Source organism: Cyprinodon variegatus, unplaced genomic scaffold (genome assembly GCF_000732505.1).
Source record: "Cyprinodon variegatus isolate N-32 unplaced genomic scaffold, C_variegatus-1.0 Scaffold523, whole genome shotgun sequence".
NCBI lineage: Eukaryota > Metazoa > Chordata > Actinopteri > Cyprinodontiformes > Cyprinodontidae > Cyprinodon > Cyprinodon variegatus.
Genome location: NW_015150976.1, coordinates 49,770 through 68,322, shown reverse-complemented (window position 1 = coordinate 68,322; position 18,553 = coordinate 49,770). Strand labels below are relative to the sequence as shown.

Genomic DNA, 18,553 nt, shown 5'->3' with positions numbered 1-18,553 from the left:
TGGCTGCTGCAGACGGGCTAACATTAGCCCTAGCTGCTGCAGACGGGCTAACGTTAGCCTTGGCTGCGGTTAGTCTCGGAGGTCCGCTGGTTGCTGCAGAACGTTTTTTTAATCACGCACTAAATCAGTGAATGGGCCAAATAGTGACGCTTAAAGTATAATGTTCCCGCCTCAAATGATCTTAATACTCTGAGCTCTGTGAGCGCTCCATTGGAAGCTGCTGCTGCCGCAGTGCATGCTGGGACAGCTGTAAATCTCGAGAACGGACAAGTTTGCTCTGATGCATGCTGGATAAAGAAGGAGGGGCGAGAACAACATCAGGGGATTTTGTCCGTTCTTTTTCTGCTGTTCTTTAGAACTGGAGCAGTAAGGCAGAGGCTGATGAGCACTGAGAACGCACAAGTACACCGATTTAGAAACGGCCCACATTTACAAATGATTGGAACAAATGCGACTCCAAATCAATGGACCTCATGCTACAACTTTTAGTATTCTTGTCCTAAATTTCTCTTCTCTTATACCAATTACATCTGTAAACCTGATGATGTCCTTCTGTGTGAAACTGAGGCGCAGTTCTGAGAATCATCTGTGAAAGTACCGACCAAATGATGCCATATAAGGCTCAACTTCCCAGACTGCCAGACAGTTTTCATTCTTAGAAATGGCATCAAAAATGAGAAGACAAACTTTACTGATTCAAAGACGTAGGATGTGCTGACTGAGAGCTGAGCAGCAGAATTAAAGGAGCAGACAGGGGAATAAATCATATTCTGTCATCAGCCAATAAGATGACATTTAGAATTGGAGAGCTACAGAATATAGAATGATGCAACCTGATAAAAGTAACAACAAATGAGGTCATTTAGTAAAAAGCTGACTGATGCAACTACACTCTTATGTAAATGTTCAGCTGCAGAGCAAACCCCTGCGTCCAACGCCAGCATCACCACCCCCACAAGAAAACAGATATAGTTCATAGCTTTGAAATGTACCCCCTTAATGCACTGCATTGTGTTGATGACTTTTCTATACTGAATCCTTTCTGTTTCAACATGTTCAGTTGCTGAGGGTACTCCATACATGTTTACCTTCTCTGGATCTTAGTTTGGGTTAAACAGCAGCCTGTCCGCTGTGGTTGTTGTTCGTAATGCTAAATAAAGGGTTTGTGGATGCTGTGCTGTTCAGGAGAAACCATGAGAATCTACCATGAACCTGTAGGCAGGGGTCAGCAGGACTTTGGTGCCAGTTCATTAACTTTGGATTTTTTTCTCTCTCTGCACCTGGGAAGCCGTATGTAGAAAACACTTCATCCTAATTCCAGGTTTCCAGGCAGGTGAACTTTTTTCTGCTCATTGAGTGTAACTGAAGAAAGGCCAAGGCTGGTCTGCTTTTAGGAGCCCTTTGGATACAATGACTTCACAGTGACGTAGAGTCAGGAAGGCCCGCATTGCTCCTTCCAGGGATTTTCTGCAGCTCAAAAGGTTTCTTTGTCCTGCTTTCCCAAAACAGCCTGATTGTTGCTGGTCAAATTCCCTTAAGAACCAACAGTATTATTTTTGCTCCAAACAGTATTCTGATTATTTTCTTTAATGCAAAGTGTTTATGTGTGCCTAAAGGTCATATACATGTAGCTTAATATGAAAGTGCTTTGTCATTTTACAAAGTTACTCATATGGGTGTTTTTCAATCATCAGGACTGGAAATAAAATGCCTCTGGGTTTTTGGAAAATTCCCCAGATTTGATTGATTTTTCTTTTAAATATAAAACCTATTACCATATTTTTTTTCTTCTTTGGATCTTAAGACAAAGATACTGGGTTGATTATGTAAATTGGTTCTGCTGACGTGTGTTACTTCCCACTGTCGGTGTCGGGTTTTTTTGCCCTTAGGACTTCCTTTACTGCAGGAAATGGTTTTCCTACGTTTCAAAAAAGTCCTACCTCCAAAATTTGGCAGGAAGTTATGAAAAATAACAAAAGATTTGAAATCAGATTGATGCTTATAATCTTTTGCTTTTGTTGCAGACAGAAGCAATCCTGAGCCTGTTGAGGACACAGACACCACCAGCTTTATGGCGGAAATTGTAAGGAGCCTTTTCTAAACCACTGCTGTGACTTGCTTCATGTCCAGTTTGTTTTGCGATGAAGTTGTGTTGTTCTTGATTAGAGAGCTTAGCAAAGTCTCGCATTAATCCGCTGAGAAATGTAGCAGAACCGAACACAGCGTGCTGTGATTCCAGCGCCAAAGGACTCCTCTCAGAGCAAGTCAGAGCAGGCGCCTCTCCTGTCTTTCAGCAGAGTGGTTTTGCCTCGACAGTGCCAAATAACTGTTAGTTTTGTTTATATATAATGTTGTCATGTTTGTCCTTGTCTTCCCTACAGTCCCTGGAGGCCAATTATCCCGTCCAAGTCACAGATCCTCATGGTAAATAAAAGAAAGTTACTAATAAGATGCTTTGCAAAACTCATGTGAGGTCTGTTTGATTCAGTAATCTTACATGCTGAGAAATGCTGCATAAGTAGACCCTGCATTGTAAAGAGTAGTCATTAGTAGATAAACGAGTTGCTAAATTGTTAGAAATGAAGTCAGTTGTTCACATCACATCATGAAAAGCGGAAGAGATTTATGATTTATCTGTTTTTAGAACATTTATCTTTAAATGGTAGAATTAGAAAAGAAGCTAAAGACTCCTGTTCCTACGTACTGTCCTGCCTTGAAGGTAACTTTCACCACCGGCTGTCAGCCTCTTGTGGACACATTTAGAGCATTAGTGGGGACTTAGTGAGTTACTTTCAGTAGCCAGATTCATTTCTGTTTGCAGAATAACCTGGAATGTCCCACAGGGATTGTGAAGCCAACTGCTTCTCAAAGGCTCCTCCATCTTTATTTTTCCTCCAAAAACAAACTAAACTCACTTTTTTTTCACCTGTATTTGCAAAAACGTGATTAGTTTTTAAAGCAAAACATACATTTTTATGGAGAGAAACTTATGCTGTTATTTTTAAAAGCAATTAATGGTTTTCAAAACAGGAAATTTAAAAAATGGAACTTTAAAAAGGTGGATGTTGGTTGTTGTAAATGTACAAGCTAACAGCCTGGAGCCACCGAGACCAGGGATACGCCAGTGTAGTGGTTCTCCAAAAGTGCCTGAGCAGCCAGGCGATTGGGTAACGGTACGCAGAAAGTGTAGTCGAGGATCTCTGCCCACTGGTCACCACCAACCAGGTCACGCTTCTAACCGGTTTTCCCCACTCAGTGACACACCCACTGAGAAGCCCACTCTGGTGATTGGCAGCTCTATAGTCAGAAACGTGGCATTAGAGACACCAGGGACCATAGTCAAATGTTTGCCGGGGGCCAGAACGGGCGACATCAAATTCTACCTGAAACTACTGGCTAAGGATAAGGTTAAATACAGTAAGATTGTTATTCACGCTGGTGGTAATGACACCCGGTTACGCCGATCGGAGGTCACTAAAATTAGTGTTGCTTCAGTGTGTGAATTTGCCAAAACAATGAGGGATTTTCTCTGGTCCCCCCCCTGATCTGGCCAGTGATGGCATGTTTAGCCACATGTCAAAAGCAGGTTGTCTAGGTGGTGTCCTGAAAACAACGTGGGCTACATTAATAATTGGCAATCCTTTTGGGGAAAGCCTGGTCTGATTTTGAGAGATGGTATTCATCCCACTTTGGATGGTGCAGCTCTTCTTTCTAGGAATCTGTCCGAATATATTAGTCCTCCAAAACCCTGACCACACAGGGTGCAGACCAGGAAGCAGAGTTGTAGTTTAACACACATCTCTGCAGCTTCTCTACTGTTACCCGCTCTTTACTCCATCCAGACAGTGTCTTGCCCACGACCAAAATCTAATCAATCAGAAAAGATTCCTAAAGGAGTAAATCATGATAATCTAAGTAAAATTAAAATAATTCCAATTGGGGAAAAAGTTAAACGATTAAATCTGGTCTGTTTAACATAAGATCTATTTCCCTTAAAAGTCTGCTAGTTAATGACTTGATTTGTGATAATCACATTGACTTATGTTGCCTTACAGCAACAGGATTGTGAGCGTAAATGAGGCAACACCTTGTAGTTATTTAAATTTTCACAAACCCAGAGATTCTGGGTGAGGAGGAGGAGTAGCAACAATCTTTCAGTCTGACTTACTGATTACTCCAAAGGCAATTAATAATTACAACTCTTTTGAACACTTAACGCTTAGTTTCCCTCATCTAAATTGCAAAGCCAGAAAAACTCTTCTTTTTGTAACTTTGTATCATCCACCAGGTCCTTACTCTGAATTTTTTAGATCAGTCATCAGAGATCTGATTTGGTATTAAATACTGACAGGGTCATCATAGTGGGACATTTTAACATCCATGCTGACATTGAAGGTTATAGCTTATAGCAGCCTTTAATGCTATCTTAGAGACTATTGGTTTTGTTCAAAATGTGAATAGTCCCACACATTCTCATCTTCATAGTTTGGATCTTGTGCTGACATACGGCATAGAATGTGAAGAAATAACAGTATTTCTTAACAACCCTGTCCTCTCTGATCACTTTTTAATATCCTTCAGGGTTACTTTATCAGAGTTCTCCTCCCCTAAAATAATTGAATTCAATTTGGAAAAAAACAGAATTTGAAAGCATAGCAAACTGTAACAATACTGGTTGAACTTTTACATACACCTAATAAATTACTCTCAAAACCTTCTTGTTTTTTTTTTTTGTTTTTTTTTACTCTCCTTTTTCAGATGTGTTCTTCGCTTTCAATAATTTTGCAGCAAATTTCTCTCCCTAAGTTTCAATCGCTGAAAAAACATAAATGTAGGACTGTGCACTCAGTGTGAGCTGTGAGGACACTTTAGTGTACATTCCAACAATTTGCTTCATTTATCAACCTACAAGTTTGCCCTCTAGCTTTACAAAAACAAAAGAAGCAAAGCTTTGGCATCAGGGCAAAAGGCTTTAATTATAAATAAGCTATTTAAAAACTATCAGTCCGAACTGCTAGATTTAACATCCAACCTGTTAGATCAGAAATTACAGTTTGGAAAAAGAAAGTAAAACTGGCTATGACATCATATACTGAAGGGACTTTGTTGGAGTCTGATCTGATAGTCAGTTTAATAGTCCAGATAATAATAGTTAGAAGGATTTTAGTTTCTATATAACGAACAAAGTTGTTTCCTGCTGTTATAACTGAGGAAGTGTCAACTGTTAAGGGGAAACAGTTTTAAGCCTGTGTAATGTTTGTCTGGCAGACGCTGTGACACTACACCTCAGCTCCATGCCCTCCGGATACCTGCAGCGCTCCTCGCAGGACAAGATCAGACAGGTCAGTGTTGCCCCTAGAAACAAGGGGTTTGATTCTAGGAATCTAAGATCGCTGTCCCTGAAAACTATCTTTAAAATCTCCCTTTTATATGAGCCTTTATGACTAAAATCAGAATCAGAAATACTTTAATGAGAGGGAAATTATCTTTGTTACACACTCTAGATACAGAAACAACATATTGCACACATTCATCATCTAAAGAAATAAAATACAACACAAAGAAATACAATAAAACTTTCAACACTGAAAATAAAAATATAAATATATACATATGTAACCATATATATAAATTTATATATATATATATATATATATATTTACAGATATATAAAAAAGAAAAGTAATAATAGCAATGTGCAAAAGAGAGCAAAAGAATGAATAAATGTCAAAATTGTCAATAATTCTGTTACAGAGGGGGGGGGGGGTGTATGACTTTCTGAGGGAGGCGTTGTAGAGATTGATGACCACAGGCAGAAATGATTTCCTGTGGCGCTCTGTGGTGAATCTGGGTAAGAGGAGTCTTCTGCGGATGGAGCTCCTCTTCTGGGCCAGTGTGTCATGGAGAGGCTGTGAGACATTGTCCAAGATGGCCCGAAGCCTGGACAGCATCCCCCTCTCTGCCATGGTCGTCACCGTGTCCAGCTCCTCCCCACAACATCACCAGCCCTCTTGATCAGCGACCCTCAGCCCACTGCCCCAGCATATGACAGCAAAGAATATCATGCTGGCCACAACAGACTCATCAAACATCCTCAGCATCGTCCGACAGATGTTAAGACCCCAGCCTCCTCAGGAAAAAAAGGAGTCTGCTTTGGCCCTTTTTGTAGACCTCCTCAGTGTTTCTAAACCAGTCCAACTTATTGTTAAAGTACACTCCCAGGTACTTATACTCCTCCACTGTTTATACAGGGATGGAAACGGGTCACAGCTTCTGAAGGTGACAGGACTTAATACAATAGCTGAAGTCTGAGGTAAAGAGGGTGAAGAGGAAGGGGGAGAGGAGAGTCCCCTGAGGGGCCCCAGTGTTGCCCCCCACCCTGTCAGACACCCACTTCTGTAGGCGTACATACTGTGGTCTGCATGAAACACGGTTTAATGATCAGACTGACGCCCCAGTAGTTCATCTATCAGCCTGTAGTCTACACAGCAAATCCAACATGCTCAAATCAACACTGTCAGATTTGATTTTAACACCCTTCAAGTGTCTATATGGGTCCACACCAGGGAGTGTTAATTTGACTCTTTTTGGAGATTTGGCACTCTTTAGTGTTAAATAATAAATATTTCTGGAGTTGATCATTTAACACTTAATTACACCGACTAGGTGTTAGAATTGGAATATTAACATTCTCACGGAATGTTTTCCTAACTACATAGGAGTTATTCTCTAAATACTGAAAATTTTACTTTTCTGAACATATAAAAATCCCTTTGGAAAAATAAATAAATAAGCAATGTTTGTTTTTTCTGCAAATATTTATTTCAAAGTGTATCACAATTGGAAAATATTTTGTAACAATGTTACATTAAAAATTACAATTACTATTACAATATTACAATACAATATACAATTACTTTTAAAGAAAGATTAAATTGTCCAGAGAGCTGTTCCAAACGAAAGTTCTTTTTGTTTTACACTTGTGTAAACAACATGACAAATAAAATCTGTCTAAGTCTAACAATGTGGAACCTTTGCCAAAACTCAATTTTAACTATTAACATGTGACACCTCAGAGTTATATTTGTATACTATAACTCCATTAAGAGCTAAATTAACACCGTCTTTGAACAAAGTCTACTAACACCATATTATTTAACACTTTTTCAATTCATTTACTTCGGGACAGAAGTTCACATGCTGTTCCTCAGGATGTGACGTCAAGCCTACATGTTGAATGGGTCCGATCTATTAAACAGTTGAAGCCTTTTATTCCAGATGGATTTTCTGGATATTCAGAAACAACCTGCATCCAGCTCAATCAGACACCGATGGCAATTCCAACCAAGGTGAAACATGTACGAGCCTGAGGCCTACGAGGATGAGCAGAAGAGCTGCAGTTCCGGGTTTTGGCCACAGGAGGCAGTGTCATTAGATAACTCTGTCATGCCTTTTTAACTAAAGGGATTTACATAATAAACACCAAAATAAGTCTTTTACATGAAATATGAGCTAATGAACATCATTGTGTTATTTCAAATGTTGAGCAGACTATACAGGGATAAACTGCTATTTACATTTAAAAGTTTTCCCCCCCGATGAACACACACTACGTCTTCCTTCTCAGGCCTGAAAGCGATGCTCAGGGTTTAATTACCCTTTCATCTGAGCTGTGGGCAAACAGGTTGTGGTTTTGTTTCACGGTGCAGCTGTGAGCTCCTCTAATAACAGAGCAGAAGGCGTAGGATAGAGGGACGGCTTCCATCAATCTGTGGTATGCAGCTTTCTCAGAGGGAGCTTTGATGGAATAAGAACCCTTTCCCCAAAGTCTGATTGTTCATACATGTGTATTGAGGATTTATCCGCATGTCCCTGAGGACATGAAAACAGGGCCTTGATGTGCTTTAGGGGCATTGCTCTTTTTGTTTAAACATGTTTGGCTGTAGGAGCCATCAAAAAGCTGCTAATTGAGGATAGATTTACTGCAAACAGATGCAGGATGCAAGGAATTTTCAGATTGAAATCAATCTGTCGTTTAGATGGAAACACACCAACAGCAGGAAACGCAACAGACCTGATTCACAAATATTCCAAATGGAGAGAATAGATTATGTTTAGAGAAAAAAAAGTGCAACAGTCATCTTGGTAACCTTGCTCGGACCGATCTCGGCACGGTTTCAAAAGGCTGGTGGAAATGGGGCTTATGTCTAGAAGTTACCAGGGCCTCAGGTAATTGCATTTGTTTGTATACTGCAGCATTCCTTGGCCAGATAATCTTCTCTCGAGTTCTGACAGTTGTCTTATTTCTTTCCATTTTGCCTAGAATTTCTCCACATTGTCCACTATGGACGCCCCGTTACCTTGTTCAAGCATCTCATTCAGGAGATCATCTGGTAGAACCTTACTTCACTTTGCTAGCTGATGGTGGAGTTGACAGGTTTTCAGTTATAAACCATGCTTTTATTTCTCAGGTCAGTGGTTTTTCGCACTATTAGGGCTTGGTTCCCAGTTTCAGAGGAGGTGATGGAGGCGCTTCCATCTGGCCTTGTATCTTGGTTCCCCATTAGCATAGCTTGCATGTGTTGGAGCTGCTGGTACTCTAATCTCAGAGCAGTTGCTTTTTGTGAATGTCGGATCACTGAGCTGCTAGGTGCAAAGCTGTTAGCTTAGTTAGTTCTGACATTAGATATCAAAGCATCCATTCTTCCTACGGTCTTCTCAAATAGCCCCACTAGTCAGGGTAACTGGAGTAGCAGAATTCAAATAGTTTCTTCTGTTCCTGTGTTTTCTTCGTGTTCCAATTCCCACCTGTCACCATAGGGCACTGATCCCTTGACACCTGACCTTTTTTGACCGTGCTCTGCAGAGCTGGTATGGTTGTATGTTTATTCGCTCTTGTACTATGAGGTAGCCACATATTCTTAATGGTCTCACCCAAGGATAGGAAATAGATTTTCTTACTTTTTAATGGAACAGTAGGTAGGAGCTACCATGGCCGCGGAAAGTGGGAATGTTGCAGCACCCTCTAGTGGTGACGGGGAGATTTAAAAAAAATTATTAAAAATACTTTTGCATTATTTATAACTTTGTGCGGAGTATATTTCCTGTTTTTATTTTACTATCACGTGGATTTTAATTTAATTATTTTGAGGCTTAACTAACACAAGTTCACGGAAGATACATTGTCATGGCAACGTCAAGCAAGCTAGTGGCCTCCGAGTAAAGAGGTATCCCGCTCATGGCAGCAGACTAGTAAATGCACATAGTCGAATGACAGAAATGAGGAGGAAACAAGGCACAGAAACGCATTTTGGATTTTTTTTGGGAAAACCACCACTAGTGACATGATGGTACCGCAACCATGACAACGGAGAGCAGCCGGAGTCAGGAGACTGTCCACCCGCCTCTGATGGCAGTTGCAGTGGCAGGCCCAGCCCCGGCACCCGCAACCCAATCTAGCCTGTAACCAGGCCACCCTGCATGTAGCTCAAAGTAGGACGGTCCCGCCGAGCACTTTCATGTCTATTCCAAGAAAGTTAAAAGACAATCCTCTGGACTTTGTTTCCAAGTTTGAAGACATTTCGCTTCCCATCCAGGAAGCTTTTTCAATTAAAAGTGTTAGAAATAGCGTTGAGTTTGAGGCTTTATAGAGTTTAGAAAACATACAAATTGAAGCGGACAAACAGATCCCCCTTTTGAATGGGGGTTATTTGGCTTCTTTGTTAACCTGTAATACGTGATACCTGTCTATGTCTCTGAAAGGGGGGTCTTTAAAGGGAATTGTTGGCCTGGCTGAAAAGGCGGGTTCTTCTGTTCCCTTGTAACGGGGTGGGGTTTGCCCTGATAGCGAGAAGGAATCAACTCAATTGTTGAATTGTAGGTTTTTCAAAGCTGAAATCTGACTCCACTATCAAGGTCATGACTATGACCTTGATGACTGAGAATCTTCACCTTCATATCCATCCATGCATTTTAACGTAACTATAGTATTTAATAGTGTTATTTTGATCCTGTGTTCTTTGGGTAATGGAGAACTGTTCAATAATGTTTAAATAGTAGCCTATAGCAATATGATTATTTCCTTGTTGTTTGCCTAAAAGGATTTTGGAGCCAATAGAGTCACGTGTGACATAAACACAGAGACTGAGGTTCATGCCAGCTGACCAAATCTACCATGTTGTAGTGTTATTGTGAAGTTTACTTAATAGCACATATATTTACCTGAGAACTGATGATGTCTGTGTGTTACAGACCCTGTTTGTGTGCACTGAAGTCTATATGACAATAAAGCAATGAATCTGAATCTATTTATCTATCCATCCATCCATTTTCCATCATGCTTATCCCAAGCGGAGTCTTGAGAGGTGCTGGCGTCTCCCATCTGTCATCTGTTGCCAGTTCATTGAGGGCAACACGATCTATTTAGTTATTTCTATTGTAATTTAGATAGGCCTATAGGCTCACAATTGCTTTAACTTAGATTAAAAATTAATTTGGTCATAGTGTAATCCATTTATCATTTGTTTTTATCTTCATTATTTAAGCTTTTTTCTAATAAATGTATTCTGTGATTGCAGCCAGTCGAAGATCTGGAAGACTGCTCTTGCCCTTCATCTACTTCACCAGGTACAATTTATTTTTATTTCAACAGTAAATGGGTTGATTCTCCAGTCATGGGAGAATTTTTCGTTCGGGCCTTTCAGCCTGATGGTGCGTCATGTAGTGTACAGGGGGTAACGAGGGGCGATCAGCCTCTCAGGGACACCTCCCGATCAGGAATCATACGATCAGGAGAAAATCAAGCATGTTTGAAATTCAGTCAGCTGTGGTAAGGTGGCTCTGGGCAAATCGCTCAGTGCGCAAACAAGGTTTCTACTTCTTCCTCTCAGTGGAAAACACAGAAGCATGGCGGGGGTGCGAGTGAAATTGAGTTCTTTCTGTAAAATTTACAGACCGTAGTAGCCATGTTTGCTCAGCCATGTCTTTGTCCAAATATGTTGTTACCTTTTCTCTTTAGGGCTTTCAGCTCAAAATTACACAAATAGCCAAGGCAGCGCGTTTCAGTCTAGTGAGCTTCATATTCCTCTTCTACTGGTTTGGCTTCTGGATAGATTAGTCTGAGTAGCACCATCTCACTGCAGAGCTGAGTCCCACCTGGTTTTTAGACGTTCAGTGTGAGCAGGTAGATCGCATCAGAGCGTCGGGTCGCACAAGTGTGAGAACAAACATCATGAGCTGGGAACTTTAAACCCTGAGGTTTCGTCGTACAGTTTGAGCTGTAGCTGCGTGCAACGATTAAAAAAATTGTGTACGCCCGGCTTAATCTCTTGGAACAGCTGACAATGATTCCACTACAAGTCTCCCAGAATTGGTTTCATTTTAAAAGCCTCTCTTATTTTCAGTGACTAAATTTAAAATTACAGTGTAATTAATCATGCACTCCAAAAAAATCATAATCTAAATAAGTGCACTTTTTCTTGAATTGAGGAGGTAAGTGAGACACTTTGCCAACTGTTGAACTATTGCAATATCTTATATCAAGAGCATATTATCTAATTATCTTATTTTAAGTGTAAAAATACTCATTTCATTAGCAAATCATCTTATTTACCTACTCAAATTAAGGGTAAATACAATTAATTTAAGAACTTTTTCCCCATTTCTAGATCGTTTTTGCAGTGTGCATCTCATTGTTTCTCTCTGGATGTTTCCGTAAGCCAGTGTTTTTTAGGAGATCTAGCTATAAATCTGTAAATTTTTGCGTTGATGGATATGTGAACAGGCTGTTAGATGCAGACTGCCATGTGTCTAAAATGAGCTCCTCCTTTTGTCTCTTGTACACTCAGACTGCCCCAAACAGCTGCAGCTCCTCCGCAGTCCTTGTGAAAAGTGCTGCTGCCCAGCACCTCCACCAAAGATCAGTGACCTCATGAACGACAAAGACCTGCTGGACTTACTGCGCTTGAAGCTGGACCCAAACCACTGCACGGTTAAAAACTGGAAGAACTTTGCGAGCCGTTGGGGAATGAGCTACGACGAACTCACCCTGCTGGAGCACCGGACCCAGGGCTCCTTGTCTCACAGCCCCACTCAAGAGTTCCTGCTGCGCTACAACCAGAAGACGGTGACCGAGCTCACCGAACTGTGCCGCATCTATCAGCGCATTGACGTGCTGCGGCTGCTTCAGAGCTGGATAGAGAAGGACTGGCCGTCACGCTGGCAGCAGACTCACTAATCACATGGAAATGTGGATTTATCTGTTGGGTTTTTTCTGTTCATGTTCAAGATTTCTTTTACATTTCTGGATCCAAGCTTTTGTAGGTAGCTGTTTAGTAAACTTTTGNTCCAGAGAGCTGTTCCAAACGAAAGTTCTTTTTGTTTTACACTTGTGTAAACAACATGACAAATAAAATCTGTCTAAGTCTAACAATGTGGAACCTTTGCCAAAACTCAATTTTAACTATTAACATGTGACACCTCAGAGTTATATTTGTATACTATAACTCCATTAAGAGCTAAATTAACACCGTCTTTGAACAAAGTCTACTAACACCATATTATTTAACACTTTTTCAATTCATTTACTTCGGGACAGAAGTTCACATGCTGTTCCTCAGGATGTGACGTCAAGCCTACATGTTGAATGGGTCCGATCTATTAAACAGTTGAAGCCTTTTATTCCAGATGGATTTTCTGGATATTCAGAAACAACCTGCATCCAGCTCAATCAGACACCGATGGCAATTCCAACCAAGGTGAAACATGTACGAGCCTGAGGCCTACGAGGATGAGCAGAAGAGCTGCAGTTCCGGGTTTTGGCCACAGGAGGCAGTGTCATTAGATAACTCTGTCATGCCTTTTTAACTAAAGGGATTTACATAATAAACACCAAAATAAGTCTTTTACATGAAATATAAGCTAATGAACATCAGTGTTATTTCAAATGTTGAGCAGACTATACAGGGATAAACTGCTATTTACATTTAAAAGTTTTCCCCCCCGATGAACACACACTACGTCTTCCTTCTCAGGCCTGAAAGCGATGCTCAGGGTTTAATTACCCTTTCATCTGAGCTGTGGGCAAACAGGTTGTGGTTTTGTTTCACGGTGCAGCTGTGAGCTCCTCTAATAACAGAGCAGAAGGCGTAGGATAGAGGGACGGCTTCCATCAATCTGTGGTATGCAGCTTTCTCAGAGGGAGCTTTGATGGAATAAGAACCCTTTCCCCAAAGTCTGATTGTTCATACATGTGTATTGAGGATTTATCCGCATGTCCCTGAGGACATGAAAACAGGGCCTTGATGTGCTTTAGGGGCATTGCTCTTTTTGTTTAAACATGTTTGGCTGTAGGAGCCATCAAAAAGCTGCTAATTGAGGATAGATTTACTGCAAACAGATGCAGGATGCAAGGAATTTTCAGATTGAAATCAATCTGTCGTTTAGATGGAAACACACCAACAGCAGGAAACGCAACAGACCTGATTCACAAATATTCCAAATGGAGAGAATAGATTATGTTTAGAGAAAAAAAAGTGCAACAGTCATCTTGGTAACCTTGCTCGGACCGATCTCGGCACGGTTTCAAAAGGCTGGTGGAAATGGGGCTTATGTCTAGAAGTTACCAGGGCCTCAGGTAATTGCATTTGTTTGTATACTGCAGCATTCCTTGGCCAGATAATCTTCTCTCGAGTTCTGACAGTTGTCTTATTTCTTTCCATTTTGCCTAGAATTTCTCCACATTGTCCACTATGGACGCCCCGTTACCTTGTTCAAGCATCTCATTCAGGAGATCATCTGGTAGAACCTTACTTCACTTTGCTAGCTGATGGTGGAGTTGACAGGTTTTCAGTTATAAACCATGCTTTTATTTCTCAGGTCAGTGGTTTTTCGCACTATTAGGGCTTGGTTCCCAGTTTCAGGGGAGGTGATGGAGGCACTCCCATCTGGCCTTGTATCTTGGTTCCCCATTAGCATAGCTTGCATGTGTTGGAGCTGCTGGTACTCTAATCTCAGAGCAGTTGCTTTTTGTGAATGTCGGATCACTGAGCTGCTAGGTGCAAAGCTGTTAGCTTAGTTAGTTCTGACATTAGATATCAAAGCATCCATTCTTCCTACGGTCTTCTCAAATAGCCCCACTAGTCAGGGTAACTGGAGTAGCAGAATTCAAATAGTTTCTTCTGTTCCTGTGTTTTCTTCGTGTTCCAATTCCCACCTGTCACCATAGGGCACTGATCCCTTGACACCTGACCTTGTTTGACCGGGCTCTGCAGAGCTGGTATGGTTGTATGTTTATTCGCTCTTGTACTATGAGGTAGCCACATATTCTTAATGGTCTCACCCAAGGATAGGAAATAGATTTTCTTACTTTTTAATGGAACAGTAGGTAGGAGCTACCATGGCCGCGGAAAGTGGGAATGTTGCAGCACCCTCTAGTGGTGACGGGGAGATTTAAAAAAAATTATTAAAAATACTTTTGCATTATTTATAACTTTGTGCGGAGTATATTTCCTGTTTTTATTTTACTATCACGTGGATTTTAATTTAATTATTTTGAGGCTTAACTAACACAAGTTCACGGAAGATACATTGTCATGGCAACGTCAAGCAAGCTAGTGGCCTCCGAGTAAAGAGGTATCCCGCTCATGGCAGCAGACTAGTAAATGCACATAGTCGAATGACAGAAATGAGGAGGAAACAAGGCACAGAAACGCATTTTGGATTTTTTTTGGGAAAACCACCACTAGTGACATGATGGTACCGCAACCATGACAACGGAGAGCAGCCGGAGTCAGGAGACTGTCCACCCGCCTCTGATGGCAGTTGCAGTGGCAGGCCCAGCCCCGGCACCCGCAACCCAATCTAGCCTGTAACCAGGCCACCCTGCATGTAGCTCAAAGTAGGACGGTCCCGCCGAGCACTTTCATGTCTATTCCAAGAAAGTTAAAAGACAATCCTCTGGACTTTGTTTCCAAGTTTGAAGACATTTCGCTTCCCATCAAGGAAGCTTTTTCAATTAAAAGTGTTAGAAATAGCGTTGAGTTTGAGGCTTTATAGAGTTTAGAAAACATACAAATTGAAGCGGACAAACAGATCCCCCTTTTGAATGGGGGTTATTTGGCTTCTTTGTTAACCTGTAATACGTGATACCTGTCTATGTCTCTGAAAGGGGGGTCTTTAAAGGGAATTGTTGGCCTGGCTGAAAAGGCGGGTTCTTCTGTTCCCTTGTAACGGGGTGGGGTTTGCCCTGATAGCGAGAAGGAATCAACTCAATTGTTGAATTGTAGGTTTTTCAAAGCTGAAATCTGACTCCACTATCAAGGTCATGACTATGACCTTGATGACTGAGAATCTTCACCTTCATATCCATCCATGCATTTTAACGTAACTATAGTATTTAATAGTGTTATTTTGATCCTGTGTTCTTTGGGTAATGGAGAACTGTTCAATAATGTTTAAATAGTAGCCTATAGCAATATGATTATTTCCTTGTTGTTTGCCTAAAAGGATTTTGGAGCCAATAGAGTCACGTGTGACATAAACACAGAGACTGAGGTTCATGCCAGCTGACCAAATCTACCATGTTGTAGTGTTATTGTGAAGTTTACTTAATAGCACATATATTTACCTGAGAACTGATGATGTCTGTGTGTTACAGACCCTGTTTTTGTGCACTGAAGTCTATATGACAATAAAGCAATGAATCTGAATCTATTTATCTATCCATCCATCCATTTTCCATCATGCTTATCCCAAGCGGAGTCTTGAGAGGTGCTGGCGTCTCCCATCTGTCATCTGTTGCCAGTTCATTGAGGGCAACACGATCTATTTAGTTATTTCTATTGTAATTTAGATAGGCCTATAGGCTCACAATTGCTTTAACTTAGATTAAAAATTAATTTGGTCATAGTGTAATCCATTTATCATTTGTTTTTATCTTCATTATTTAAGCTTTTTTCTAATAAATGTATTCTGTGATTGCAGCCAGTCGAAGATCTGGAAGACTGCTCTTGCCCTTCATCTACTTCACCAGGTACAATTTATTTTTATTTCAACAGTAAATGGGTTGATTCTCCAGTCATGGGAGAATTTTTCGTTCGGGCCTTTCAGCCTGATGGTGCGTCATGTAGTGTACAGGGGGTAACGAGGGGCGATCAGCCTCTCAGGGACACCTCCCGATCAGGAATCATACGATCAGGAGAAAATCAAGCATGTTTGAAATTCAGTCAGCTGTGGTAAGGTGGCTCTGGGCAAATCGCTCAGTGCGCAAACAAGGTTTCTACTTCTTCCTCTCAGTGGAAAACACAGAAGCATGGCGGGGGTGCGAGTGAAATTGAGTTCTTTCTGTAAAATTTACAGACCGTAGTAGCCATGTTTGCTCAGCCATGTCTTTGTCCAAATATGTTGTTACCTTTTCTCTTTAGGGCTTTCAGCTCAAAATTACACAAATAGCCAAGGCAGCGCGTTTCAGTCTAGTGAGCTTCATATTCCTCTTCTACTGGTTTGGCTTCTGGATAGATTAGTCTGAGTAGCACCATCTCACTGCAGAGCTGAGTCCCACCTGGTTTTTAGACGTTCAGTGTGAGCAGGTAGATCGCATCAGAGCGTCGGGTCGCACAAGTGTGAGAACAAACATCATGAGCTGGGAACTTTAAACCCTGAGGTTTCGTCGTACAGTTTGAGCTGTAGCTGCGTGCAACGATTAAAAAAATTGTGTACGCCCGGCTTAATCTCTTGGAACAGCTGACAATGATTCCACTACAAGTCTCCCAGAATTGGTTTCATTTTAAAAGCCTCTCTTATTTTCAGTGACTAAATTTAAAATTACAGTGTAATTAATCATGCACTCCAAAAAAATCATAATCTAAATAAGTGCACTTTTTCTTGAATTGAGGAGGTAAGTGAGACACTTTGCCAACTGTTGAACTATTGCAATATCTTATATCAAGAGCATATTATCTAATTATCTTATTTTAAGTGTAAAAATACTCATTTCATTAGCAAATCATCTTATTTACCTACTCAAATTAAGGGTAAATACAATTAATTTAAGAACTTTTTCCCCATTTCTAGATCGTTTTTGCAGTGTGCATCTCATTGTTTCTCTCTGGATGTTTCCGTAAGCCAGTGTTTTTTAGGAGATCTAGCTATAAATCTGTAAATTTTTGCGTTGATGGATATGTGAACAGGCTGTTAGATGCAGACTGCCATGTGTCTAAAATGAGCTCCTCCTTTTGTCTCTTGTACACTCAGACTGCCCCAAACAGCTGCAGCTCCTCCGCAGTCCTTGTGAAAAGTGCTGCTGCCCAGCACCTCCACCAAAGATCAGTGACCTCATGAACGACAAAGACCTGCTGGACTTACTGCGCTTGAAGCTGGACCCAAACCACTGCACGGTTAAAAACTGGAAGAACTTTGCGAGCCGTTGGGGAATGAGCTACGACGAACTCACCCTGCTGGAGCACCGGACCCAGGGCTCCTTGTCTCACAGCCCCACTCAAGAGTTCCTGCTGCGCTACAACCAGAAGACGGTGACCGAGCTCACCGAACTGTGCCGCATCTATCAGCGCATTGACGTGCTGCGGCTGCTTCAGAGCTGGATAGAGAAGGACTGGCCGTCACGCTGGCAGCAGACTCACTAATCACATGGAAATGTGGATTTATCTGTTGGGTTTTTTCTGTTCATGTTCAAGATTTCTTTTACATTTCTGGATCCAAGCTTTTGTAGGTAGCTGTTTAGTAAACTTTTGAACAGAAAACCTTTTAAAGAATGAAAGATATCGAGAAGAAACAGCAATTCTAAAACCTTGATCATCAAAGGTAAACAGATAACCTTAGAAATAACATGGAACTTAAATTTCCCTTTTGTTCTCTAGACATCTGCAGTGCTGTGATGTTTCACATCCAATGTAAAGATAAAAACAAACACGTGAAGCACATTCAAAGCATTGTACAGAAGCTCTATGCAATGGTGATATAAATAAGGACGGTAATGGATGAGCTGCTGACTTGTTCCGTATCACTTGACTTACGACTGATTTCTCTTTTCTGTGAAACACGATTGTTGAAAATATTTTTTTTCTCATTTAAATACCAGACTTGTTTTTTTGTTGTCTGCATGTTCACCTCAAAGTAAGATGTTCCTACCTATGGAGAGAATTTTGTTCCAGGATTATTGAAAATGACAAAATGCATAACAAAAAAGATGTTTCAGACAGAATGAATCAAAAATGAAGCTTTGAAAAATGTTTAATCCAAAGTAAAATACTATGGAAGCATATTGAATTCACCAAAGAAAAAAAAAAATCAGACAGCTTATCTCATAATTATGAGATCAGTATCTCGTAATTATGAGATAAGCTGTAAGATTTTTTTTTCTTTGAATGCAATACGCTTCCGTATATTACTCATGTTTATGCAGAAGTTGAACTAATATTTTTAACGTTTGCTAGTTTTTTCAGATTTACATTTTTTTTTTTTTTTTTTAAAGAGAGTCCAAATTCTGTTTTTTCAGATGTCCCTCCTACACTCTTTGGTGGACCAATAGAAATGGGTC

At 40.7% G+C, this 18,553-nt stretch overlaps 2 protein-coding genes across 3 annotated transcripts in view; both read left to right on the top strand.

Annotated features, from left to right (window-relative positions):
* The window catches only part of LOC107095080 (ectodysplasin-A receptor-associated adapter protein-like), a 40,178-nt gene extending 21,892 nt beyond the window's left edge, over positions 1-18,286 (top strand). Inside the window, exons 2-7 of one of the 2 annotated variants that reach the window (XR_001481716.1) lie at positions 2,025-2,083; positions 2,382-2,424; positions 5,269-5,342; positions 10,578-10,626; positions 11,847-12,321; positions 17,726-18,286. Coding sequence is in view for 1 of the 2 variants with exons in the window: in XM_015391052.1 (XP_015246538.1) it covers positions 2,025-2,083; positions 2,382-2,424; positions 5,269-5,342; positions 10,578-10,626; positions 11,847-12,235 (614 nt within the window). In the remaining variant the exon portion in view is untranslated. Of the gene's footprint in view, positions 1-2,024; positions 2,084-2,381; positions 2,425-5,268; positions 5,343-10,577; positions 10,627-11,846; positions 12,322-17,661 lie in introns of both variants that reach the window. The other variant, XM_015391052.1, reaches the window with a different exon arrangement.
* On the top strand, positions 15,725-17,677 carry LOC107095081 (ectodysplasin-A receptor-associated adapter protein-like). Its single transcript, XM_015391054.1, has 2 exons — positions 15,725-16,030; positions 17,251-17,677. The coding sequence occupies exon 2, from the start codon at positions 17,334-17,336 to the stop codon at positions 17,637-17,639; it is 306 nt and encodes a 101-aa protein (XP_015246540.1). The 5' UTR covers positions 15,725-16,030; positions 17,251-17,333; the 3' UTR covers positions 17,640-17,677.
* Positions 18,287-18,553: the final 267 nt, after the last annotated feature.

Bases quoted from the DNA above. Each gene is read 5' to 3' on its own strand.
- LOC107095081 (XM_015391054.1), top strand. From the start codon at position 17,334: ATGAACGACAAAGACCTGCTGGACTTACTGCGCTTGAAGCTGGACCCA.